This window comes from Hoplias malabaricus, chromosome 7 (assembly GCF_029633855.1).
Source record: "Hoplias malabaricus isolate fHopMal1 chromosome 7, fHopMal1.hap1, whole genome shotgun sequence".
Classification (NCBI taxonomy): Eukaryota; Metazoa; Chordata; class Actinopteri; order Characiformes; family Erythrinidae; genus Hoplias; species Hoplias malabaricus.
Window position 1 is genome coordinate 22,983,171 of NC_089806.1, and position 22,489 is coordinate 23,005,659.

General features: G+C 41.8%; 1 protein-coding gene across 8 annotated transcripts in view; it reads left to right on the plus strand.

Moving 5' to 3' along the window:
• dab1a (DAB adaptor protein 1a) overlaps positions 1–22,489 on the plus strand; it is a 195,434-nt gene extending 172,945 nt beyond the window's left edge. For 3 of the 8 annotated variants that reach the window (XM_066677543.1, XM_066677546.1, XM_066677547.1), the window contains 6 exons: positions 3,157–3,219; positions 3,903–3,999; positions 8,637–9,275; positions 11,685–11,809; positions 14,511–14,585; positions 19,921–22,489. In XM_066677543.1, the coding sequence (XP_066533640.1) occupies positions 3,157–3,219; positions 3,903–3,999; positions 8,637–9,275; positions 11,685–11,809; positions 14,511–14,585; positions 19,921–19,965 (1,044 nt within the window). In that variant the 3' untranslated portion in view covers positions 19,966–22,489. Of the gene's footprint in view, positions 1–1,163; positions 1,239–3,156; positions 3,220–3,902; positions 4,000–8,636; positions 9,276–11,684; positions 11,810–14,510; positions 14,615–19,920 lie in introns of all 8 variants that reach the window. The other 5 variants (XM_066677541.1, XM_066677540.1, XM_066677542.1 and 2 more) reach the window with 4 other exon arrangements.

The following is a 22,489-nucleotide window of genomic DNA, read 5'->3' on the forward strand; positions in this document are numbered from 1 at the left end:
CCACTCTCCCTCTGTCCTTCCATGCTAAACATTCGACTCCAAGTGCTAACACAGAGAGGCCTGTGGGCCCAGCGTCTCCTGGAATGAACCTGCCATACTGCCCCTGACTACTCATCTACAGTCTGCTTCCTCATGCTGGTCTTGATTTGACTGCATGCGTGCATGTGCATGTGCATGTTCTTGCTATGTGGTTTGTATAAACATCACAAGGCAAAATCAGAGACCATCCTTCATTTATTACGTTTTGTCAGAATAACGATTACATACAAATTGTTATTTCATACGAACTAAACATTGTTTCAGATCTGATGCAAGGATGGAGACTCTTCTATCCCTCAGATTTGAAAGCTTTAGTACAGTTTACTTGATAGCTATGGTATTTCCCACTAATCTTTTGTGACTTTCCCCTCCCTTAACACAAAGATATATTCTGAAAAATATCTTAAATAATTTTTGGCTGATTTTCTGATTCTTTTGGCTAAAAAATGTAACAAATGAAGGGCCGCCTCATAGTTTTGCACTGTAATGTTCTCACTGTCAGTGGTGTCCCCTCTACCCTTCACCCCGATCATTTGCTATTTTTTTTCTCTCCCCCCACCCTCCCTCTCCCTCATGCATTTTGCAGCAATGAGGATGTGAGATGATAGCAGATGTTGTTCATGGTCTCCTGCTCTCTCCCAGTTCTCTCTCTCCCTCTCTCTCTCACTCTCAATTTCTCTTTCTCTCTCTTGGGAGGCCCATACGAGCACATTATTTCCCCATTAAAGCCTGCTGGCAGCCTGCTGAGAGATGGCCTTTCTGTTTGCTTTTTTCCCCGCGTCACTTACTGCGCCCCAGAGCTTGGGCTTGGGGTTAGGAGGGAATGAAGATGAGCATGGCACCATTTGTAGCTGTTTGGATGGGGCCTGTTGCATTCAGAGTAGCGAGGGTGGGGGGCGTGCGGAGACCATGAATGAGGAGGTGAGATAGAGGATACTAAACCTGAGCTATGACCTCAATTTGTTCAGGCAAAGTCCAGCTTGTTCTTTCTGGATGACACCTTTCTGAACCTAATCCATCCCCATCTCAAATACTCACCCTCTCTCCTGTGTGCTTGCCCGTGTGAGTGTGAGTGTGTGTCCATTCCATCTCATGTTCCACCTAACACCATGCTACTGTTACAGAATGGACATAATGGCCAGACCAAGTTACAGACCAATCTACTGGACCTAGATGCTGAACTAGTACTGGTCCCCAAGGTAAGGTGCCCAGAGGTCATCTCCAGGCCCTTGACCTCTCTGAGGTCATTTCTGATGGATCACTTGCAGACAATCACGTTGTTTGGGAATATCAGGGCTTACCAGAACAACTAGATGGAGTTAAATTAGCTTCTCTTTGGAAGCAAAAATGATGATCAAATATCCTATTAATCAATGTACAATCACTTGAAAGCCTACCCAGTACTGTTTACGTTAAAAGAAAAGCATTGCTCTTCTGACATCAATGTATTAAATATTTATGTTTCACAAAGAAGCTATGCATTGAGTTCCTGCATTTTACCTGCCTACGTATCAGAAGACAATTTTTCTTACTTAGGAATCTTTTGAAAACACATTATTTGGAACATTCAGCATTTTCAGAATCCAACAGAATGGTTCCTACAGTTAAAAGAATGATTAGAATTTTTGTAAATTAGACACCAAAGGTTTACAGTATTTAATTATATTTCAGTAAACGTAACATTTGATCACTGATTTCTAAATGAAGCATTCCGCTTGTTAAAATTCTCATTCTTTATTTTTGTTTATCAACTTCTAGATAGTAGTGTAACTCTAGGCTGGATCCATCACTGTTTAGTGTTCTGGAATTTTAATTTTTTTATTTTTTTTACAAATTGTGCACCACAAATTGTCAAGTCGATGTTATTCACATACCCCAGAGTTACTGTTACTAGTGAAGTGTATCCTAACTGTGGCTTTGTGTCTCCCACTTATATCACAACCCACAATGGGTCTTTTTTAGCCCCTTCAGTGTTTTTCAGTCCCTTAGTTTTCAGGTACCCACCCTGTGACCTAGAAGTACAGCATTAACTTCAGTCTGCCCTTTCCTTTCCCCAGTCAAACAGCTTAACCCTTCATCCGTGATCCATGCCCCTTCTCTTTGAATATAACCATTGTGAGGCCAGGACATTTCCATAGCCAACCACTTGACAAAAGAAAAGGAAATAAATGTCTCTATGCCCTTCTCTCCTTGTAGTGCCTTTAAAATGAACACAAAGGTCAAACACATCACAGGGAAATTGTGTGCGCGCTCGTGTGTGTGCTCACATGCCTGTGAGGTTGAAAAACCTTTGTCGTTCCTCTCGCCCAGCACTATCCTGCCCCTATTCAGCCCACCATGCTCAAGGCTGCATGAACTGTAAATGCTCTCAGATGAACCCAAATAAGAGATATATATTCTAAGGATGTTCATGTCCTGGGGAAATATGCCATAATGTGATTTCATGCAAATCACTGACCATGTGTTGAAAATCTTTTTATGGCTAAATATAGTGAGTAAGCCTGCTGTCTCCATGGCGTTGAGGCAGGAGGCTTTAACAATGAATCTAAGGGGACACAACTGAGCTAGTGTCTAAAGAGTCCTGCTGTGAAACTTTAAGAAATAGGAAAATGTATTTTATAGCTGCCTATTTGCAGACACTCTGACAGCCTATATAACATGCGAAAGTCGTCTTAAACAATCAATACAACCCACATTACCACATTTAGAGTGTGAACGCAAAGAAGTCTGGCTTGAGTCTAACCCCCTAACAGGCTTTTTCTCTTTTTAATAACAAAACCAGACATGATCTGTATTAAATAGAGCAGGCCACATCAAAAGGCCAACATTTGCAACATTATAGACGTTTATTTCCAGAGAGCAGTGTTCCAGGTTTTGTTATATGGTGGGTATGTAAGTCCTCTCTTTTCATTGTCATCATCATCATCATCATTATGTACATAACATATCATTAACATTTCTATCCTGTTGTTGGCACTGGTTGGCCATGCCTGCTTTGGCCAGCTTTGTGCCCAGAGGTAGGTGCCAGTCAAGTGGGAGAAAGAGCTGGTTTAGGAATGTGTACTGAAGCAAAACAGTGCTTTTTACTGTCTCTTGTTTTCCCTCTTTTTACTCCAGAATATCAACCAGTTAGAGCTTTTTGGAGACATGTCGACTCCTCCTGATATCACCTCTCCTTCAGTGAGTACAGAGATACACCCACACACATTATAGGAGTGCTGTTTATACTTAAAGTATTACTTGAAGGGGAAAAATCTACAGTATTCTTATGCTTCTACATTCTCAGAAACAATGGTATTGTTAATGTACCTTCAAAGGTACAGCAGTGGTTTTAAAGTCCAGTTGTGTTCCTTGAAAGTTACATTACATTCATTACCCTCTCTTCTCCAGAAGGAGAGGTGAATATTTGTAATATTTCATTATAGAACCGTATAAAATAAAAGAACATAATATAGGTCCTGGAGATTAAATGGAGCCCATGAAACCAACACAATTTTAAAATCTGCAATTAAAATAGAATAAGGTACGATTATGTTTACTAATTCAAGGTACTAAATATGAACCCCTGAGGGTATCACCACAGTGACAGTTTTTCTGACAGTGTGCAGTACTCATAAATCAGATATGACATGTTTGGTCTATGAAGTGAAATATTTTTGTTTTTGCCCTGTACCATTAAGGCTATAGTTTATAGTGTGGAAACTGAATGCCTAAATCACCACATCACCATCTCAAACTACAAATATTTCTAGTAAAAGTGTGTGAAAGTAGTTATTCATCAGCATGATTATGTACCCTCTGAAGCTCTGTGAAATATACATCACCTACATTGGCCTTTCATGAAAACTAATGTTTGTCCACAGACCCCAGCCTCTCCAGCAAACACTCTGGACCCAACGTTGGCCCACCAGCCACCGTCAGAACTGTTCACCCCATTCAACCCTGCCTCCGTGCCCTCAGGTCAGTTTATCTTTGTGTGTGTGTATGTGACATGGAGAGAGACAGATAGACAGAGCGAGTGGTATATTAGAGGCTGTGTCTGACTAGCTCAGGCTAAATGAAGCGTTCTCTCCTGCTGCTGTAGAATACGAATGCTCTCATTACTGGCCTGTGTACTGTGCTGCATGACAAAAGGAGATTGAATTAACTTCCCTCTGTAGCCCCAGTCCAGCATTTGTAGTCACTGTGTCTATTATATGTGTCCCCTTCGGTTCAGTTTGTTGAACAGTCGAACGTAGTCATAAAAGAACAGCCTTGGCCAAGCCTTCAAGAAACACTTTTAAGTGTGTGTGTGAGTGTGGGTGGAGACACACACACACACACACACCTCCCAGTATCAGAAACAAAGTGCTTCACCAAAAACTGAAATCCCCAGAGACAAGAAGCATGAGCCCCACAATACAAAGATCTTTGTCTGTGATGTCTGACATGAAACAGAATGGATGTACTTTATTTATGCATTTATTTATTTATTTTCCTTTTTCAGGGGGATAGTCTATATTTCACAGACTGATGTTATGATTCTCTTTGTGCTTCTGAGTTTGGGATGCTCAATCTGGAGTGAATGTCATTAGCTTCTCGTTAATTGCTAGCCTTGCAGCAGTGACTGTGCGTCATCTCCATATCCCCTGTAACTCAATTTAGTCGACAAGCCCAAGACAGCTGCAGCAGCCAGATTGACTTGTTCTGAAACACTAAACAGTATATCACAGATACGTCTGGAAACACACAACCATCACCCTGCCATCTGTCCTTCAAGCCCTTTCCACATGTACATTAATTATATGACCTCCTGTCCACCTGAAAATATCATTTGGACACTTGTTATTCCAGTTTTTTTTTCTTTTTTAAATCAGTTACAACAAGAAAGTGACTAACACACAGTCTGCCATCACACATGATTTTGTGATTTTTGTGATATTATATGATGAATTGACTGATTAAGAATAACTTGGGATAAAATCTTTTTTTACATTGACCTCCACTGAGAGTAACATTTTCCTTCTCCTGTAAATGTACTATTTTTTGTTTCTTCTGTCTACTATTTTTCTCCACAATGGTTGCTGGCCTTAAGGTCACAATGCTCAGTACCAAACGTTGTCAGAGAGATATAAAACAACCCATCAATGGGCTGTGGAGCAGTGTAGCTATGTTCTCCAATGTGATGGGCTACCACTCAGTAACTTTAACATGAGTTGGAGTGGGGTTAGTCTAGAACTAATCATCCAGTGTCATAGTGCCATAGTGCCTGGCCTCATTAGTGTCATTGTGACTGGATTCAATTAAATCCTTACAGAAATGTTCAGGCATATAGTGTAAAGCCTTGAAAGAGTAGAAGCTGTTATTGCAAGCAGCAGCATGTTATGACTGTTTTGAGATTGTTTGTGAGCACGATCTCTGAGGAACTTGGTAAACTTGTAGTTTTCCAGGCTCAACTCCGAAACTACACGCCCTGGCTTCCCAGGCTCCTGCAGTTCATTTCAGATAACAAGATTACATTTCATACACTCCTAGTCATAGCGGCTGAGTCTCTCCAGCTTCATTTGACTGAGGAGTGAATCATTTCATCCTTTTTAACCACGACTACGTGCTCCCACCTCAACCCGGATTAATTTTACACACTGTTCTGTGTTTATTGTTGTGGAATAAGATGCCAGTAATAAGCAAATGAGCTTAAAAAAAAGTTTTAATTAAATTTTGGTTTATGCCACTGGTGCAAAACATCATGTCACTTGCTGGAGTTGGTGAAGATTTTCATTTTTTTTTTTTCATGGGGGGAACTTGGGAGCAGAGAGGAAGTCGGTGAAACACAGCCCTTTTTTCCTGTTTGGTCCTCTCTAAATATTGAGGGATCAGAAGGATGGAAGCATGTTCTCAGAAGTGTGCGGTTCAGCTGTGGTTTACAAATCGACTGTGTTGTTGTGTTGTTATTATGCCTGTGTGCCTGTGTGCTATGGTTGCCATTGTTATTCTTGTTGTTGCGTTGATGTTGTTACAGCGGCTCTCAGTGTGAAGCCCCTCTCACTCTACGCTCCCAGCTCGGCGGAATGTGGTTTCGCTTCCTGTGGCGTTCTCTGATCTACCTCCCCACCAGCAAACACATTTCTCTAAAAGAATAAACACGCAAAGCGCATCCGTTCTACGTGCGTGCACTGCACCTCCTTCGCTTCATGAGTTATAATTAAGGATTTTTATATAACCACACACTTCCTCAGCAATGTTTAAAAAGTAGCTCAAAACACTTTTTAAAGAGACTGCAATTCATTTCTGTAATTTCCACTAAGAAACACATATTCATTTCAAGTCACTTATTTTTCAGTGTCAAGAAAAAAGCTGAAAGTATATGAATTTGTTCATTCGCCTTCTGTGACTGCTTCATCTTGTTCTGGGGGAGCCTACCAAGAATCACTGTGTGCAAGGCAGGAACACCACACATGGACAGGGTGCCAGTCCAAGTCATTCACACACTCACACCTATGGACAACTGACATACCAACCTGAGATCTTGGACTTGGAAGAAACCCACACAGACAAAGAGAGAACACAAACTCTTCACAGTGGCAGAATTATACCATACGGACAGTGAATCTGAGATTGAATCCACAACCCCAGGACCTTGGGCGGGTGGCGGGTTTCTAAATTCAATACTTGAAGTAAATCTCTTTTGAGTCTTTAGTGTGTCCACCACTTCCCTGTACTATAGCTTCCATTGCTGGAATCTGCTTCGATTTGTTTTCCACACCTTCATAGTTCAGAATTAGCTCAGCAAAGCCTGGCACAGCTGTTAGGAGTTCAGTTTCCTCAGTCTTTCAATAATTATTTTGAGCTGCAATTGTAGAAACTCAGTTTTCTATGACTTAGCCCTTCCTCGTTCAAATAAATTATCTTTTATTATCTTGTCCCTAAGCAGAAATATGTCCTTTGGCAGTTTTTACATCAGTTGGTATACTTATTTGTAAAGCAGATGAGGTGTGCAAGGGTAGTTGCTTGTGAAGTGTCTTTGAAGGGTAACAATGTCAGTTGACCCTTCAGGATGCCTGTTTGGGGGTGTATCTGGGCTTGTGTTTGAATCTTTAGTGTAAATGGTTCTTTTTAACCTTTTATTTCCAGGTTTGTTAAAAAATGTGCCTTTTTATTATTATGTTTTGTTGTTTTCTGCTCTTGCCTTGTGTTTGTTTTACTGGCGCTTTCTCTGTGAGGAACTTCAACTGCATTTTAATATGTGAAAAGTGTTATATAACTAAAAATGTTACCAAAGGCTTCAGTGCTTTTGTACTAAGACTTCACTGCTGTGAAGATGGCATTGTTGGTTTTGCACACTTTCTTTTAGAGAAAGTAACATGTTCTTTGATAAAAGGAAAGAAATCTACAGCTGTCATACTTTATGGCTGTTATTATGCTTTTTACATTCATGCTTTTAACCACAGCAAATACTCTTAGTCCCTTTTAGTACACTCACTGTGTGTATGAGGCATGTGGGGAGGTTAAGATAGGATTCAGGTTGTGAAGTCTGCAGTGCCCGCTGTTGAGGAAGAGGGAGATGTGTAATGAAATAAGGACTCGTGTGATATGAGTCAGTTTTGTATAATGGCCTCCTCTAAAGAGAGCTCCTGTTCATTAAGGCCTGGCCTATTGTGAACGATAATTACTGCAGTTCGTCTGAGCCATAAAGACCTTTTCACTGAGGAGAACTGGGTCATCTTCCTCTACACATCAAGAAGTTCACAGCCTCACTCCAAGCCTCTTTGGCTGCTGAATGGTGGTACTTAAAGCTGATAGGGTAATGGCTCCAGCCATAATGGCCAATGTCTTTGTGTCTGGCCTTGAAGTAAAGATCCATAAAGATCTGTTAGCCTTGATCTTTGTCTTGTATAGACATCTAGATCTAGTGTCATTCTTAAAAAAGTCACCTTGTTACTGTCAAAACATAACCATGTATTCGATTGTTGCTGTGTTTTTTACTGTGTTTTTAATGCCCACCACTGGTGCAAATATATGTCAGAATTTTCATAACAAATTGGGCAATACAGATAGTCCAAAATTAAAGCAACATTAGGTTGTGTTTTTACCAAAAGTGTAAAATACGATGTTTCACTGTCTTGTAATAGGGAGAATAGAACCTCTGTTGTTGCTATTCTGGGCTCTGCAGTGCAGAAAATACACTATGTAACTGCCAGATGAGAGTAGGGAGCCACCCCTCCCTCATCCTTGATTCCAGTATAGTGCTATAAAAGTGCCCTATACAACCGTAGTACACTGTGCAAATGTAGGGGGAGCTCAGGAGCAAAACTTCCAATTCTTACCTAGTTTTGCCTTAATAAAATATTGATATGTAAATTTATAATAAATGGGATAAGGGCTGATATGATTAATTATGTAGTTAATCACAAATAATATTTATTAATATTAATAATGTTTACAATTACACTTTCCATTCTGTCTAAAATTTCAGATGGTATTTTTATTCCTTTCAGTGTCATAAAACATATCATATTGTCATTATATGTAGCCCTATTTTTTAACAAAATGGCTCGGTGATAGGTATTTGCTACATAACACATCTTCTGTTCCTTTCCCTCTGTCTCCCTGTCTCTCAGGTTACGTGACGATGGGAGCGGTGCCACCGGCATGGGCGCAGCAACAGTTTGCAGCCCAGGCTCCGCTGGCATTCGGGGTACAGTCTCCCGTGCCCATGGCTCAGGTCCTGCCAGGAGGTCAGCCTCTGATCTGGGGTCAGGCCAACCTGTTCCCAGCCACGCAACAGCAGTGGGCAGCCATGGCCGGTGCCCATTTCTCTCCGGCCGCCTTCATGCCTGCGCAAGCGGTGGGGCCCCTGCCGGCTGCAGTGTTCCAGACTCTGGCTCCAATGCCCGTAGCTGCAGCTGCGGCTGCATCCTGTGAGTCTGCAGCAGTGGGCATGGCCGGGGCGACTGCGGGGGTGGGGCCAGTGCCCGGGACCTCAGCCTCCACGGCTTCCAGCCCGCAGCATGGCGAGCGCTCACTGCCCCGCCAGGCCAAGATGAGCAAAGAGATGTTCAAGGACTTCCAGATGGCCAAGCCTCCGGCCGTGCCCACACGTAAGAGCGAGCAGCCGAGTCTGACCTGCACCACGGACGCCTTCAGCAGCTATTTCAGCCGTGTGGGCATGGCCCAGGACAACGATGACTGCGACGACTTCGACATCTCCCAGATGAACCTGACCCCCGTCACCTCCACCACGCCCTCCACCAACTCACGTGAGTCACATCCCTGAGCAGTGAATGCCTGCAGCTCTTTTATGGCACACACTGGGCTTAGGGCGTGATTGGCTACTGAAATTTAGCCATAGGTTCACCTTATATACTGTCACTGTCCAAAATAAAACATCTCTTTTTTGGTTTACTACTTTATCATTTGAACACAGCAGCTGTGCTTCACATTGTGTAAAAATCTTCAGAATGACTTTTACATTCACTTCAATTGAGAGTCTTTCTCCTATAAAGTTACCATTTTGAAGATTACATGATATGGGCCATGTCAGTGGTGTTGAAGACAAAATCACACCTGGTCCACCCAACACATGGTTTAACCTGGCCCATTATTGTTGATATGGTCTGCATTCTGCAAAGGGCAACTGGTGTTTTTGGATGAAGCATTACAATAAAGCCAGAATAAAAGGATTCATGAGATTTTTATATGAGAATTTACAAGCCTACACACTCCATACAATAACAACACACTCCACCTCTCAGACTGAGAGATTAGGACTTCTCCCTTTCCTTTCCTCTGGCTTTTAAGGAGTGCTGACATAATCTTGGATGCTCTGACAAATCTTATCCCTTTGCCGACATCCAGAATTAGCTTGTAACTTCCACTCACACTTTGATTTTCCCTGAGCTGCGCACTCCTGTCTTTTCCCTATTTTTCCCCCCCAGTGAAAGGTTGAGAGGTGGCCTTTGATGCTGCTGTTCACGGGGCTTTGTCTTTAGTCAGCATGAAAATGACAATTAATAATGCAGTGAAGAGGGGCGAGAGACAGGCGGAGAGAGTGAGAGTGAGCGAGAGTGTGAGCCGCTCCCAGCTGCACGCTGCTGCAGAGTAGGGTAATTATCACCAGTCTCTGGAGAGCCATGCATTGTGTGTTCAGCCTGTTTGGATCCTCACAGTCCTGTTGTGCTAATTACTGCTGTGGAGGAGTGCTACACTGTTGCACCAGCCACACAGATACACACACACACACACCCTCTCTCTCTTTCACACACACACACATGCATTCATGTTCCCACATCGTGTGAGGGTCAGACTCATTTGTGAAGTGACAATGAGAGAGCATGAACCACCAGGCCTGTTGGGGTGGCTGGAGTGTGCAGGTTAATACATTGCCGACCTATCCTCACACTGTTTGCCTCTGGGATGAGCACCAGGTGGATACAGAAAGAGTGTTTTGGGAGGTTAAACAAGTCTGATAATTACAGAGCTCTGTTATGTTTGGCTGAAAAACAGTGTCTTTTTGACACAAGTAATCTTTGCTTTGAATTAAAAATGGGTTTAAGCGGTGGCTTGGCCAAAATATCCAATTCACACAGTTTTTCCCATATGCCAAATAGAAATGAGCTTTTTTAGCTCTGTGCTCGAGCTATGAGACTAGTTCTTGTATGAGACAGAGTGACTTGTTGCTTCTGAATGCACCAATCTCATCTACAGAATATGGCCAGAAAGAATTTTCATATAATGCTCCATTGGTTTGGAATTTATATTGTGAAAATACAGTGATTTTTACATTTGAGTGAATTTTTAATACTTATAAACCATTTGAGAGATGAGAGCTGTGTGTTGTGTTATTAATTTGTTTTTCTCTTGAATTATATCATTTTTAAATAAATCTTCTTAATAGGAGTAGAAGTACTATTAAGGGTTTTTTTGTTAGATTTTTTGTGTACGATTTAGCTCTATTTTCAAGAGTTTGCAGGTTTGCTGTGCAGCAGTCATCCATGACCAACAGGCCACGAGAGTGTAATTAGGTTGGCCTTCCCACATCCTGATCACTTAACTTAATGCTAGCTATTAAGGCCATCTGTTATAACAGAACTGGTATCTATTATGACATTACTGACTGTTGCTGTTCTCCTCCAAGTTTCTTGAGCTATCTATTGAGAGCGACTAATTGGCAGTTTGAAAAGACAAGGTGGCTGGCTTCACATGAATGTAAAAAAGTATGTGCTGACTATGGGGAACTTGACTATGTAGAACAACCTGAACAGTTGCTGGTGGGCTGCCTCTCAAAATTATTTAGCTGATGGATTAATTAGCCGATTGCGAACGAGCCCCATCTTTACCAGTTAAGTAAGTACTTAAAATTTCACTGCCTCTTCTACAAAAAAAAAAAGCCGCTCATCTCACATTAGCTACAAATGTGTTTGTAGCTTTTTTCGAGCATCTGAACAACAGCTTAGACAGAGTAAATCCGCTAATGTAATTAAAGAGTTGTGATCCGCATCCGCTTAAACCATTACTGTCCATCAGCCAAGCTCTGACCTGCCGTTACTATAGAGATAGAAATCCGGATCTAACCACTTTGTATGCACATAGGAGTTTACAGTCAGTAATTACCTTTAAATGCTGTTGTGTGTTTGATGGACTGCATATTTTATGTTTTTCATTCATAGCGCCCACCCCGGCCCCTCGGCAGAGCTCCCCCTCTAAGTCTTCATCACAGGCTAGTGACCCCCCGACTGACGACTCGTTTGGAGAGGCGGAGGGCAGTCCCAGCCGGAGCGGGGAGGAGGACGCTGTGAGTAAACACAATAGTTGTTGTTGATAAAATAATACATAGTAAGTCATATTACCATTTGATTTACATTAACATTTTTTCATTCAGTTTTTATGATTCATTCTATTTTTCAGATGATAATATGTACACGAAGCACTTTTCATAAAATTTAAAGCATAAATCTAGTATATTCTATGCGCACAAATTTATACTTCCTACAAAATTCACACTTGATTCAGTCAGGTACAGATGAGAATTCATTCACATGAAAGTACACTATGCAACACTGGCAACACAACTGATAACTAAGACTTAAAGGCCCTGCATCATGGCAAATCTACTTATTGTAGCATTTCTGAAATAATAAATTATATATTATATAAAACATGTATATATAATTTTCACTTAGAATTGAAATTGCACTGAAATTTGTGAAGTTACAAAAACTTTTATTATAATTATTATAATACTACAATTTAAATATTAAAATTTAAATACTCCCACATAACCAGTCTTAACCAGCCCTGCCCATTTGTGTTATGTATCTTTTAAGGGATGTTCCAGCCCCTAGGGGTTACCAAAACATGCACACTGCAAATCAGGAAAGAGCCCTTTATATAAAGCTTGAAGGTACAGTAGCAAAATAAAACATCGGTTTAATTGTAAGCAAAAAAAGAATTTGGAAGCACTGTTTTAAAGTAAAAAGTACCTTTGGTACATAAGCCCACACAGATGAAATGATATATCACAATATGTACAGATATATAGATAAGTACAGTAAAGTGATACAGGCCCATTAAAAAATATTATATTTACAGCAACTAATTTTTCAATTAGTTGAAAAATTATGTGACTATGACCCACCATTCAGAGACTTGAACTCTTAAAAAAAAATTAAATTAATTAAATTAAAACAGAATTCTGTAATCCACGGAGATGTCGTGTTCTTCTCCAAATGTGTTCGGCTCTTTAATGACACTGAGTTAGCTGAACTTTGAAAGACGTGGTGGGTGGAAGAACTCACATGACTTTTTCATGTTACTGAATATGCCTTGCGCTGAGACATACGTAACCAAAAATATACATAGGAACCTCACTCCTAGTGGTCCAGGTATCTGTCACACTGACTGCATTTCTGAAGGCCAGTTGCCATCATAACCCAAGAGACGCTTTTATTGCCAATGTATAGCAAGTTGCCCTTGACCGTGCAAAGCTCCATAGCTCCCCACCTTTTCCAATAGCCCCTCTATGCATTTCCTCACAGAGGTTAGGAGAAAAAAATCTCTTGTAATAAACATGTCCTCTGCTTTATTAGGATACGTTGATGAATCGCTGTGGAAATGAGCCAAACAGGGCTAGGCAATCACTCTCTCCTGATTGGCTCATTCCTTTTATGCATCCCCTTCCATGGATGACCAACATTTGGGGCCAATAATGTGTTAAATTAGCCCTTGGAGGTGTCAAAAAGCCCATTAAGGCATTATTAATCACACTCAGATACCTTTCATATATCACGTATCACTCTTCTATGTGAGTTATCTCTCTGTATGAGTGCGCACTATAAGGCCTGATGAATTAGTGAATATAAAACTGGGCTGCATTCTCTCCTATAATATTAGGATGTATATTTTTCATCGCTCAAATAGAGAAAGAGTGAGAGAGAGAAAGGACTGTTTCATGCAGTCACCTCTGACTTTTAATTCAGGAATAAAGCTGTTAATAGCAGTTCTAAGACTGTATCAATGGTTTTGAAACACAGTCTTCATCTCTCCTGCTATGAGTCATCAGAGAACCCGCTCACTTGCTTTCTCGCTCTCTCTCTCTCTCTCTCTTTCTCTTTTCTTTCACCTTTCAGGCAAACAAAAAAAAAGTTCAATTATTCTGTTCAAATTCTTCTGTAAGTAAAAGAGTGAGCCCACCCCTCACTCAGTGAAATGTCATTAAACGCCACACTACACACACACACCACGCAAAACACACCCACACTCACTCAGTGGAGGTGTTAAGAGCAAAGCACCAGGAGGGCATCAATTCAGCAGGCTCTAAAGTGCTTATATAATGCAGTCCTGAGCCTTTCATATTAGAGCATAATAATGTGCAGAATGAAAAAAGAGGGATTTCACATGAACGTTAACAGGCAAGAGGGGTGGAGGGGTTTTCAGATGAATAGATGGCAGCATGGGTGGATGGATGGATAGACAGAGGGATGGATGATCTGCTGCTCATTGATTTCTAATTGCAACGATGCCCGCTGCTGCTTTTTTCTTTGCTATTTTTCCCCCTGGTTTTCTATGCTTAATTTCTCTTCCCTGTTCTCTCTTGCCCTTTCCCAACATCTCTTCTCTCCCTCCCTTCCTTCTCTTTGCCATCATCTGTATGATCTCCCTGTTCTTGTCCTATCTCCATTCTTCAAACTCTCTTCCACCTGCTCTGTCCTTCTTTGGCACTCGGCCTCTGCACTCATACTGTCTGTCATACCTGCTGTCTTCTGCCTCTCTTTTTAACTCATCCCCTCCTCCTATGTTTATTTATTATCTATCCTTTCCTCTCTGTCTTTCTTATCATTCTCCTTCCCCTCACCCTATCCTTTCTGTCATATTTCTGTATTTTCCAATGTATCGTCCCCTCTCTCTCTGTCCTCTTTTATTCCTGTCCTATTTATTTCCCCACTATTTCTATCATCTCTCTCTCTCTCTCTCTCTCTCTCTCTCTCTCTTTGCAGGCTGGGGACGCTCAGTCTCCGTGTGTGAGTGAGCCTCAGGCAGATTGTGGTGGCTCTGAGCCGGACAGTCCTCAGGTCGGTAGCTAGATAGCAGCAGGTCAGGGGTAGGTATCTGTCCTCTTCTCCCTTCTCCTCTTCTTCTGCGTGTCGGTGGCCTGCTTCAACCGTGATGTCCATCAGCACGCCTTCACCTCTGTCCACCTCCGCCCACCATCGCATACACACCTGTGTCGTGTGTTCTGGTGCTCTCTACTTTTGTCTCTCTCTCTCTCTCTCTCTCTCTCTCTCTCTCTCTCTCTCTCTCTCTCTCTTTTCTCTGCTTTCCTTTTGACTGTCTCTTTCTCCTTTTCTGCCCTTCTTTCTCTCTTGGTTTCTGACCCCTCTCCCTCTCCCCTCTGTCTTCTTTTTCTTTCCCTTTTGTTCACCTTTCCCTGCCTAGCTCTTCCCTCCCTCCTCTTGTCCCTCTTTCTCTCTCCTTCTCTCTCTCTCTCTCTCTCTCTCTCTCTCTCTCTCTCTCTCTCTCTCTCTCTCTCTCTCTCTCTCTCTCTCCCTCTCTCTCATCCCTCCACCCTTGTCTGCTGCTATTTATGATGGTATGTGCCTTGTGAAAATTCTGTTTATATTTACTGTGAATTTCTTGGCTGTATTTTTCTTTGTGTGTGTGTGAGTCAGTGAGTGTGAGTGTGTGTGAGTCAGAGAGAGAGAATGATTGTTCCCTTTGTTCCCCTAAAGCTTCCTGAGGTGTGTGAGTATCAGAGCTGTTGAGTGGCATTGTTTAAGAACAACATTGTGGCATGGCATATCCATGAACATCACACACTCTCCACATCAGAACATCTGTCTTGTGCTGTGCTTTATTTCAAATGAAGCTGTGAAAATGTGTATTGTATCAGTCACTGCTCAGGGACAGTATGAAGGTGTAGAGTGTCACTGTTTAGAGATCCAGGTTAGACTGGGTCTGTGTAGTAACAAAACTCTGACAACGTAATATCCAACGTTTATAGGTTATTAGAGCACACTGGTGTGAAACGTTGGTCTAGCATTTCTGTCTGTACCACACAGAGGCTACATCACTACAGTCTCAACTAGAACACACTCTGTGCTGTATTATTAAGGGAAACTGCACTGTAATTTCTGTAATTTTGTTGCACATTGTCATTTTTTTACAACAACTACAGTACTGTAGTATAGTTCAGTTGTGCTGTATTCTCTCAGCTGATATTCACTCTTAACCCTTAACTCTATAATTCACAGTTAGTTCTTGTAAAAATGATCCAGAATTCCTTGCAAGAAAAGTAAATGTGATCTGTACATTTAAATTTAGAGAGTATTAAGATCAATATGTTTGATTTATACAGATTTATATACACAATGATCAGCCATAATATTATGAGCACGTCCTACACTCATTGTTCACTCTCTCAGGTCCCCCAAAGGACCACCACGGATTTGGGAGGCTGATCATTCTCAGTGCCGCAGTGACGTGGTGATGACGTGTTAGTGTGTGTTGCGATTGTATGAGTGGATCAGACACATTCCACAGCAGGGCATCTGGAATTGTTTCAAACCCCTCAGTATCACTTTTGGATTCATCCAGCCACTGATGAAGGACTAGAAGGTGCCAAAATAAACTGTGCAGTAAGAAATGAGCTACTATGTCTGACATTATGTCTTTAAGGTGGACGAATGAGGTAGTTGAGTATAACAGAAAAAATTAAAGTAGATGTGTCTACTAGAGTGGACAGTGTGTTTGTGTTTAATGTGTTTGATCCTCTCTTACCAACTCAACATACCTGCTCTGTGGTAGGCCTGTGGGGGACCTGACCATTGAAGAACAGGGTGAAAGGTACAAACACACTATGAAGGGCAACAGATGGACTTCAGTCTGTAGTTGAAGGCCATCCAAGTGCTCCTGTCTGGTCACTGGAGCTGGGAGTATGGACAGTGAGTGTAGAAACAAACATGTTTGGCTGATGTTAGGTGTATAAGAAGTTTAGTCAGTGGGTTGTTGTGGGTGGAGCTATAGCTGCAGGGTCTATAGAGTTCAGTATAGATGTGTCTGATAGTGTACACTATAATAGATATTGGGGTCAGTGAGTCAGTATGTTGTGGGTGGACTAAAGCTGATGTCAGATCAGTGTTGTTGGTATGAGTCTCAGTCCCTGTTGCAAGTGCCACTTAATGTGATATTAATGCTGTAGGATTACAGTAAAACTATGGAAAATGCAGTACAGTGCAGTACTGTATAATGACTGTACTTCACTGACAGCAAAGCCGCCAGAAAGTTACTATAAATATGACAGGATATATATATATATATATATATATTTGTGATGGCGCTGTCCTAGCAGTAATATGCTGTTTTATTACTCAGTCCTGGATATGGTTACTTTGTGATTTCATGTTCTCCACTGAAGTGTGCCTTCACAAACTACAGCACCGTACAGCTGGAAATCCAAATGGCCTCCCCATCCATCTGAAAGAAGGCCACTCCCTGACTTTGCGGTATAAAACTTTAATAAAGTGAAGCAGAAGCAGAGTTGTGTGGCAGTGTCTGCATGCAGACTGACTTGCTGGCCTCATTAGTGCAGGCTGAGGCTTAATAAAGCTGCACAACCACTGAGACATGCACAGAGACAGCACCTCAGGGAAGAGCAGGGTTTATGCATATAAAAAATGCTATGGGGGCAGAAAAGGGGACTGGCCCTGGCGGAGCTGAAAGCTTGGTTCAGCTGTCTCCTCTTTGCTGCTGCTTGTGACAGGCTGTTTTGGCCAGTGTGGTCAGGGAGCTTCTGTATGCATGCTTAAAGCACATCAAAAGTTTTGGGACACCACCATTTCAGAGTGAGGTTTCTGTCATAGATGCTTTTCCATTAAGCCTTTAACATATGAGGACTCACATAGAGGCTTTAACTTTAGTAAACCTTTTTAAGGTTAGAGGTCATTGCAGCTACAAAACTAACAGTATTTAAGATCTTTAAGAATAGCTAATAACTGAAGAATAGGGTATAAGACTTAGGAAGACAAAAAAAAGAAAGTAAATATTAAACAGCTATTTAATTATAATTTTAGTATATATTAAATATTTTTAAGTTTAAAAAAGTCTTTTTTTTGGCATGAAGTGGGTTTTTTTCTAAATAATGATTTGACGTTTTTAATTTAATTTTTAAAATCAAATTGTTGTTAAAAACACAATGGCAAGGTGGTGCAGCAGGTAGTGTCACAGTCACACAGCTCCAGGGACCTGGAGGTTGTGGGTTCGAGTCCTGCTCCGGGTGACTGTCTGTGAGGAGTTTGGTGTGTTCTCCCAGTGTCCGCATGGGTTTCCTCCGGGTGCTCCGGTTTTCTCACACGGTCCAAAAACACACGTTGGTAGGTGGATTGTCGACTCGAAAGTGTCCATAGGTGTGAGTGAATGTGTGTCACCTTGTGAAGGACTGGTGCCTTGCACCCAGTGATTCTGGGTAGGCTTCAGACCCACCGTGACCCTGACCTGGATAAACGGTTTCCGACAATGAATGAATGAACATTGTTATAAGCACATACAGAAAAATGTCTGTGCCTAAAGGTGGGCATCACAACCAAACAATCAGATTCCACTGTATTTTTGAAACTCCAGGGATCTGATACTGGGACTACGTTTGTTAAATGACCAGACATACATTGTTGACCAGACTTCTTGCCTATTGTTTTAAGGATGTTATTTGGGAGTGTGTCTGTGCTTTGTTGCACACAGCCTCTGCTTTTCTGGAAAGGCTTTACCTTTATTTATTGGAACATTGCTATGAGAATGTGATGTAACGCAGCCACAAAACCATTGGTTGGGTCAAGTGCTGATGCTGGACGATTGGTTTAGGATCACAAAGGCCACTCCTACTCATCCCAGTAGCATTCGACTGTTCTTTATCACTCCAGAGAATGCAACTACGCACCTCAAGCTAATGCTAGGTGTTAGGCCTGATCTGTGTGTCTCATTCTGTGTGAGTAATCATACATTAGGGAGATGTCTACACATATTTGGACATATAGTCCTAACATATGTCCTTGCGTAGATAATAACAAGATCTGGTTTATTTTTATTCATACATTAAGATATTGCAAAATGACAATTAATGCATGTCCATTTATTAAAATCCCTTTGCAAATCTTGTCTCCAAAGTTTTAGATGTTTTAGTGTATGTGTGAAAGATTGCTCCAGAGTATTTTCTGGTAGACCCAGTCCCTGTAGGACATCTGTAGCAGTACATGATGTCTGTTTTGCTGCTAGTCTCTATGTGTTGTGCATGAGGCAGAATGGCGGAACATCACCAGATGACTGCGGCTGATATATTGGCTTAAAGCCAGCATGTCACCAGCAGTTGTGCAGGATAAAGTGGAATGTCTGAGATTGGAGCTGGAAAGGCTTTTTGAGCTGTCTCGCTCATGTCTCTGTTCAAGGTTGCCACTCCCCATAGAGGAGGGTTCTCTGTTCACTGTGAAGGCCTGTACATTTCTTTACACTTTCTCTGTCTCCGACAGGATCTGCTGGCTCTCCTCCCCTTTCCTTTCTCCACTTGTCTCTGTCTTTCTCTCTCTCTTTTTTTATCTGTTCCTTCCCTCTATTACTCTCCAAGTTGTCGGGCCTTGCCTGGATGTGTCAGCTTAGAACGAACACCCTACTTTCTCTTGTTTCCTCTGCCTTCTCACTCTTTCATTTCTTTATCTTTCTGTCTCTCTTTGTGAAATACTAGGGCATAAGTGAGTCATAATTACAGCAAGCTGCAAGATTCAGAGGTGTCAAACTGATTTGTGGCCACGGGCTTGGACAGGCTACAGACAGGACTCAGAGCTCCAGCCGCCTGCCAGTTCTGCTGCTATGTCTTAGAGCTCTCTCTCTCTCTTTCTTTACACCAGTCCACTAAGATTTTTTCACACAGCTTCCTCCCGGGCCCTTCTCCTTCTGTCCTGCTCTCGATTCTGTAATGACTGGATTGGTGTGAACCAGGAGGAAGGTGAAAGTATATCCCGATGAGCGCTAGAGCAGCTTTACCGCCTGGAGCGTTTACACTTGTAGCAGGTTATTTTTTCCCTGAGCCATGGCTTTGCTCCTAGCTGCAGCAGGTGGAGCTACATCATCAGCCCCAGTGTAGTGCTGCTTGTCAGCTGACAGAGCTTTACTGACATCTGCTGCTAGCACAGAAGAACTGCATGTAGTTGGAAATGTTTGCATTTCCATTTAATGTCTGAAACAGTGCAGGTGCACCTAAGAAACTGGCAAATAATGTGTCAAGAATCTGTGATCTGTGGTACATATTAATTGACTGTACATGAATAACATACACAACTCAGGGAACTCTTCGATGGCCAGGTGGCTCAAGGTGTCATAACATCTCTGAATGTTGTACTGACCGTGTTTTGTGTCTTTGTCCAGGGGAAGGACCCTCTCTACGCCCAGATCAACAAAGGGAAGAAGTGAAGGATTATGTGAATTCTGCACACAACTGAACAGTGCTGGGGGAATCAGAAGACCAAACACAAGGGTTCAGCGCCCTGCTCTTTTTGTGTGCGTGTGTGTGTGTGTGTGTGTGTGTGAGAGAGAGAGAGAGAGAAAAAGTGAGAGAGAAAATAAGGGAAAAAAATTGAATGATGAATTGAAAGCTGGTGAATTAGTGTGTGTGTGTGTGTGTGGTTGATCTTCGGAGCTCAGCTGTGAAGGTCACCCCAGCCTCCATGGTCCTTCTCTCCAAGCAGCCATCTTCTCCAGCTGCGGCCCAGCCCGGAGAGGCTTTACCCAGCCTTCAGTAAGCCCCGCCCCCTTCTGGACCACACTCTTTGGAGGAACCACCATCCGGACACCTGTATCTCTTTCTCTCCTTGCATTTCTTCCCTCCTCTGGAGCCAATGACTTTTCTCTGTCTCAGCCACACTGTGTTTCGGACGGGCAGTGGGAATATTAGACACAGCTGATTTAATGATGATGATGATGATTCAACTCTACTTCACCCCTCACAGCCTTACAAGCCCTGTTCTGCAGCCTGTTCCACTTTTCTCTCGCTCTGTGTCCCTCTCTTTTTGCTCTTTCTGTCTGCTCTTCCTATTCTCTCATCTTACCTGTCATGCTGTCTCTCCAAGACACTGTAATGTGTGGTATGAGTGGAATCTCTGAGAGGTGCCTCATTTCAGTGTACATACACACATACACATACACACCCAAGTGAGAGTTCAAGAAATCACTGCGTCATGACCCAGCAGAATCCCAGGCTCCGCACTGTCATCCCCTTTGTGTAGTCCAAGCCAGAGCAATCGATTACAGAGTAATCCATTCGGATCCATCTACAGGATTATGTGATTCATCCATTTGGGTTTGTTTGGTTTTCCTCCCCCATCTATTTGAGATTCTGCTGCTAGAAAGCTATGCAGAAAAAAAGAGACTTTGTCTCTCTCTGTGGACCTTTCAGATGGAGACCAGACTCAAGGAGTGACTTTGCCAAAATCTCTCTTTTGTGGGAAAGACTTCCGAGCAGCTCATTCAGATGGAGAGGACTTTGCGAAGGCATGGATGTTGCAGAATAAGGGAAAACTAAGAAAGAAAGAAAAAAAAGCTGAATCTGTGACTGAACTGTTCATTCTCTATAGCTTTTGTACAATACTAATGAGAAAAAAAAACAAAACAAAACCATGACATTGAAAATGGGATTTTTATTTTATAAGTCAGTGGAGCCCTTGAGGTCGACCTGAGACGTGTTTTAGGGAAAAAACATGGCTTTAAGGCATCAGATCATTGGTTTGCCAAACTCATTTTGTAAATAATAATAATAATAATAATAACAATGAGAACAATAACGATAACAAGGATAATAGTGTTCATTCTGTCCGCTGGACTTCTGGGCCATAAAATAGGCAAGGCCTCATTGATGCAAGCTTGAAACGGAACCCAAGCAATATCAACATATGTCCAAAATCCCTCCCCACATTCCCACCTGTTTTCTGTATTGCAGTCCAAGTCAAAGTCTGTTTATGGTTTGTTTTCTTAGCAATGTGGCAGTCATTAATCAGGAAAACTGAGGATGTGCCGCCATGTTATCAAGGCAAATCCTCACCCCAAATGGTTGAGCATGTACGACTGTCAGGAAACAGAGAGCTAGTTGTTGTGTCCCAATTCCTAAAAGATGTTAAGTCATTGCGAGTATAAGACCAAAAAACAATTCCCTACAGTGCACCTGAAATAAACTTCCAAAATGCACCTGGATTTTTCTTAAGCAATGAATAGCTTTAATATGTAGAGCATACGTGCAAAACCGGAACGTGTTAAGTGCGAATGATGTGAAATCTGAACGTCTCCTGCTCTGTGCTGTTTAGAAAAGGCTCTGCGTTAGAATGATCTGAGACTGGACATGTGTCACTGTGTATGCCCCCATACATTTAAATTTGTGCTCTCTTGCTCACTCACACACACATAAAATGATGTACACATTGCAGCACCTTAGGGCACTTGAATGTCTTTGGTTAACATAGGGACCCAGAGCCTCCAATGATAATCCATGTACGAATTACTGTATATTCACTAAAAAAATGGCAAATGTTGGTTTGTATTCAACACCACCTGTTATCCTTTTATCTAAATTCCATCCAGAGTCTCTAGCTTCAAGTGGCATTTGTTGCAGTCGTTTCATTACCTGCGATGACTTAATACTTCCTATTTTATGGCCAGAGTCCCATTTTAATTTGAGAGCCATTGTTGGCCCTTAAACGATCATACACTAAATTTGAGATATTAAAAGAAGATTGGGAAGCTGTAAGAGGAGGGGAATCATAACAGTTTTAAGTATGTTTCTAGACCTGTTTTAACTTTACCTCAGCTAACGGTTTGTTAATGTAAAAGGACACATTATTTTTATCTCAATGAAGATGATATTCTACAGTGGATTTTTAGAGTTTTTTTTTTTCTTTTCTCTTGATTTTGCGTATCCCACCATGTAATACTGTTACCAATAAACACA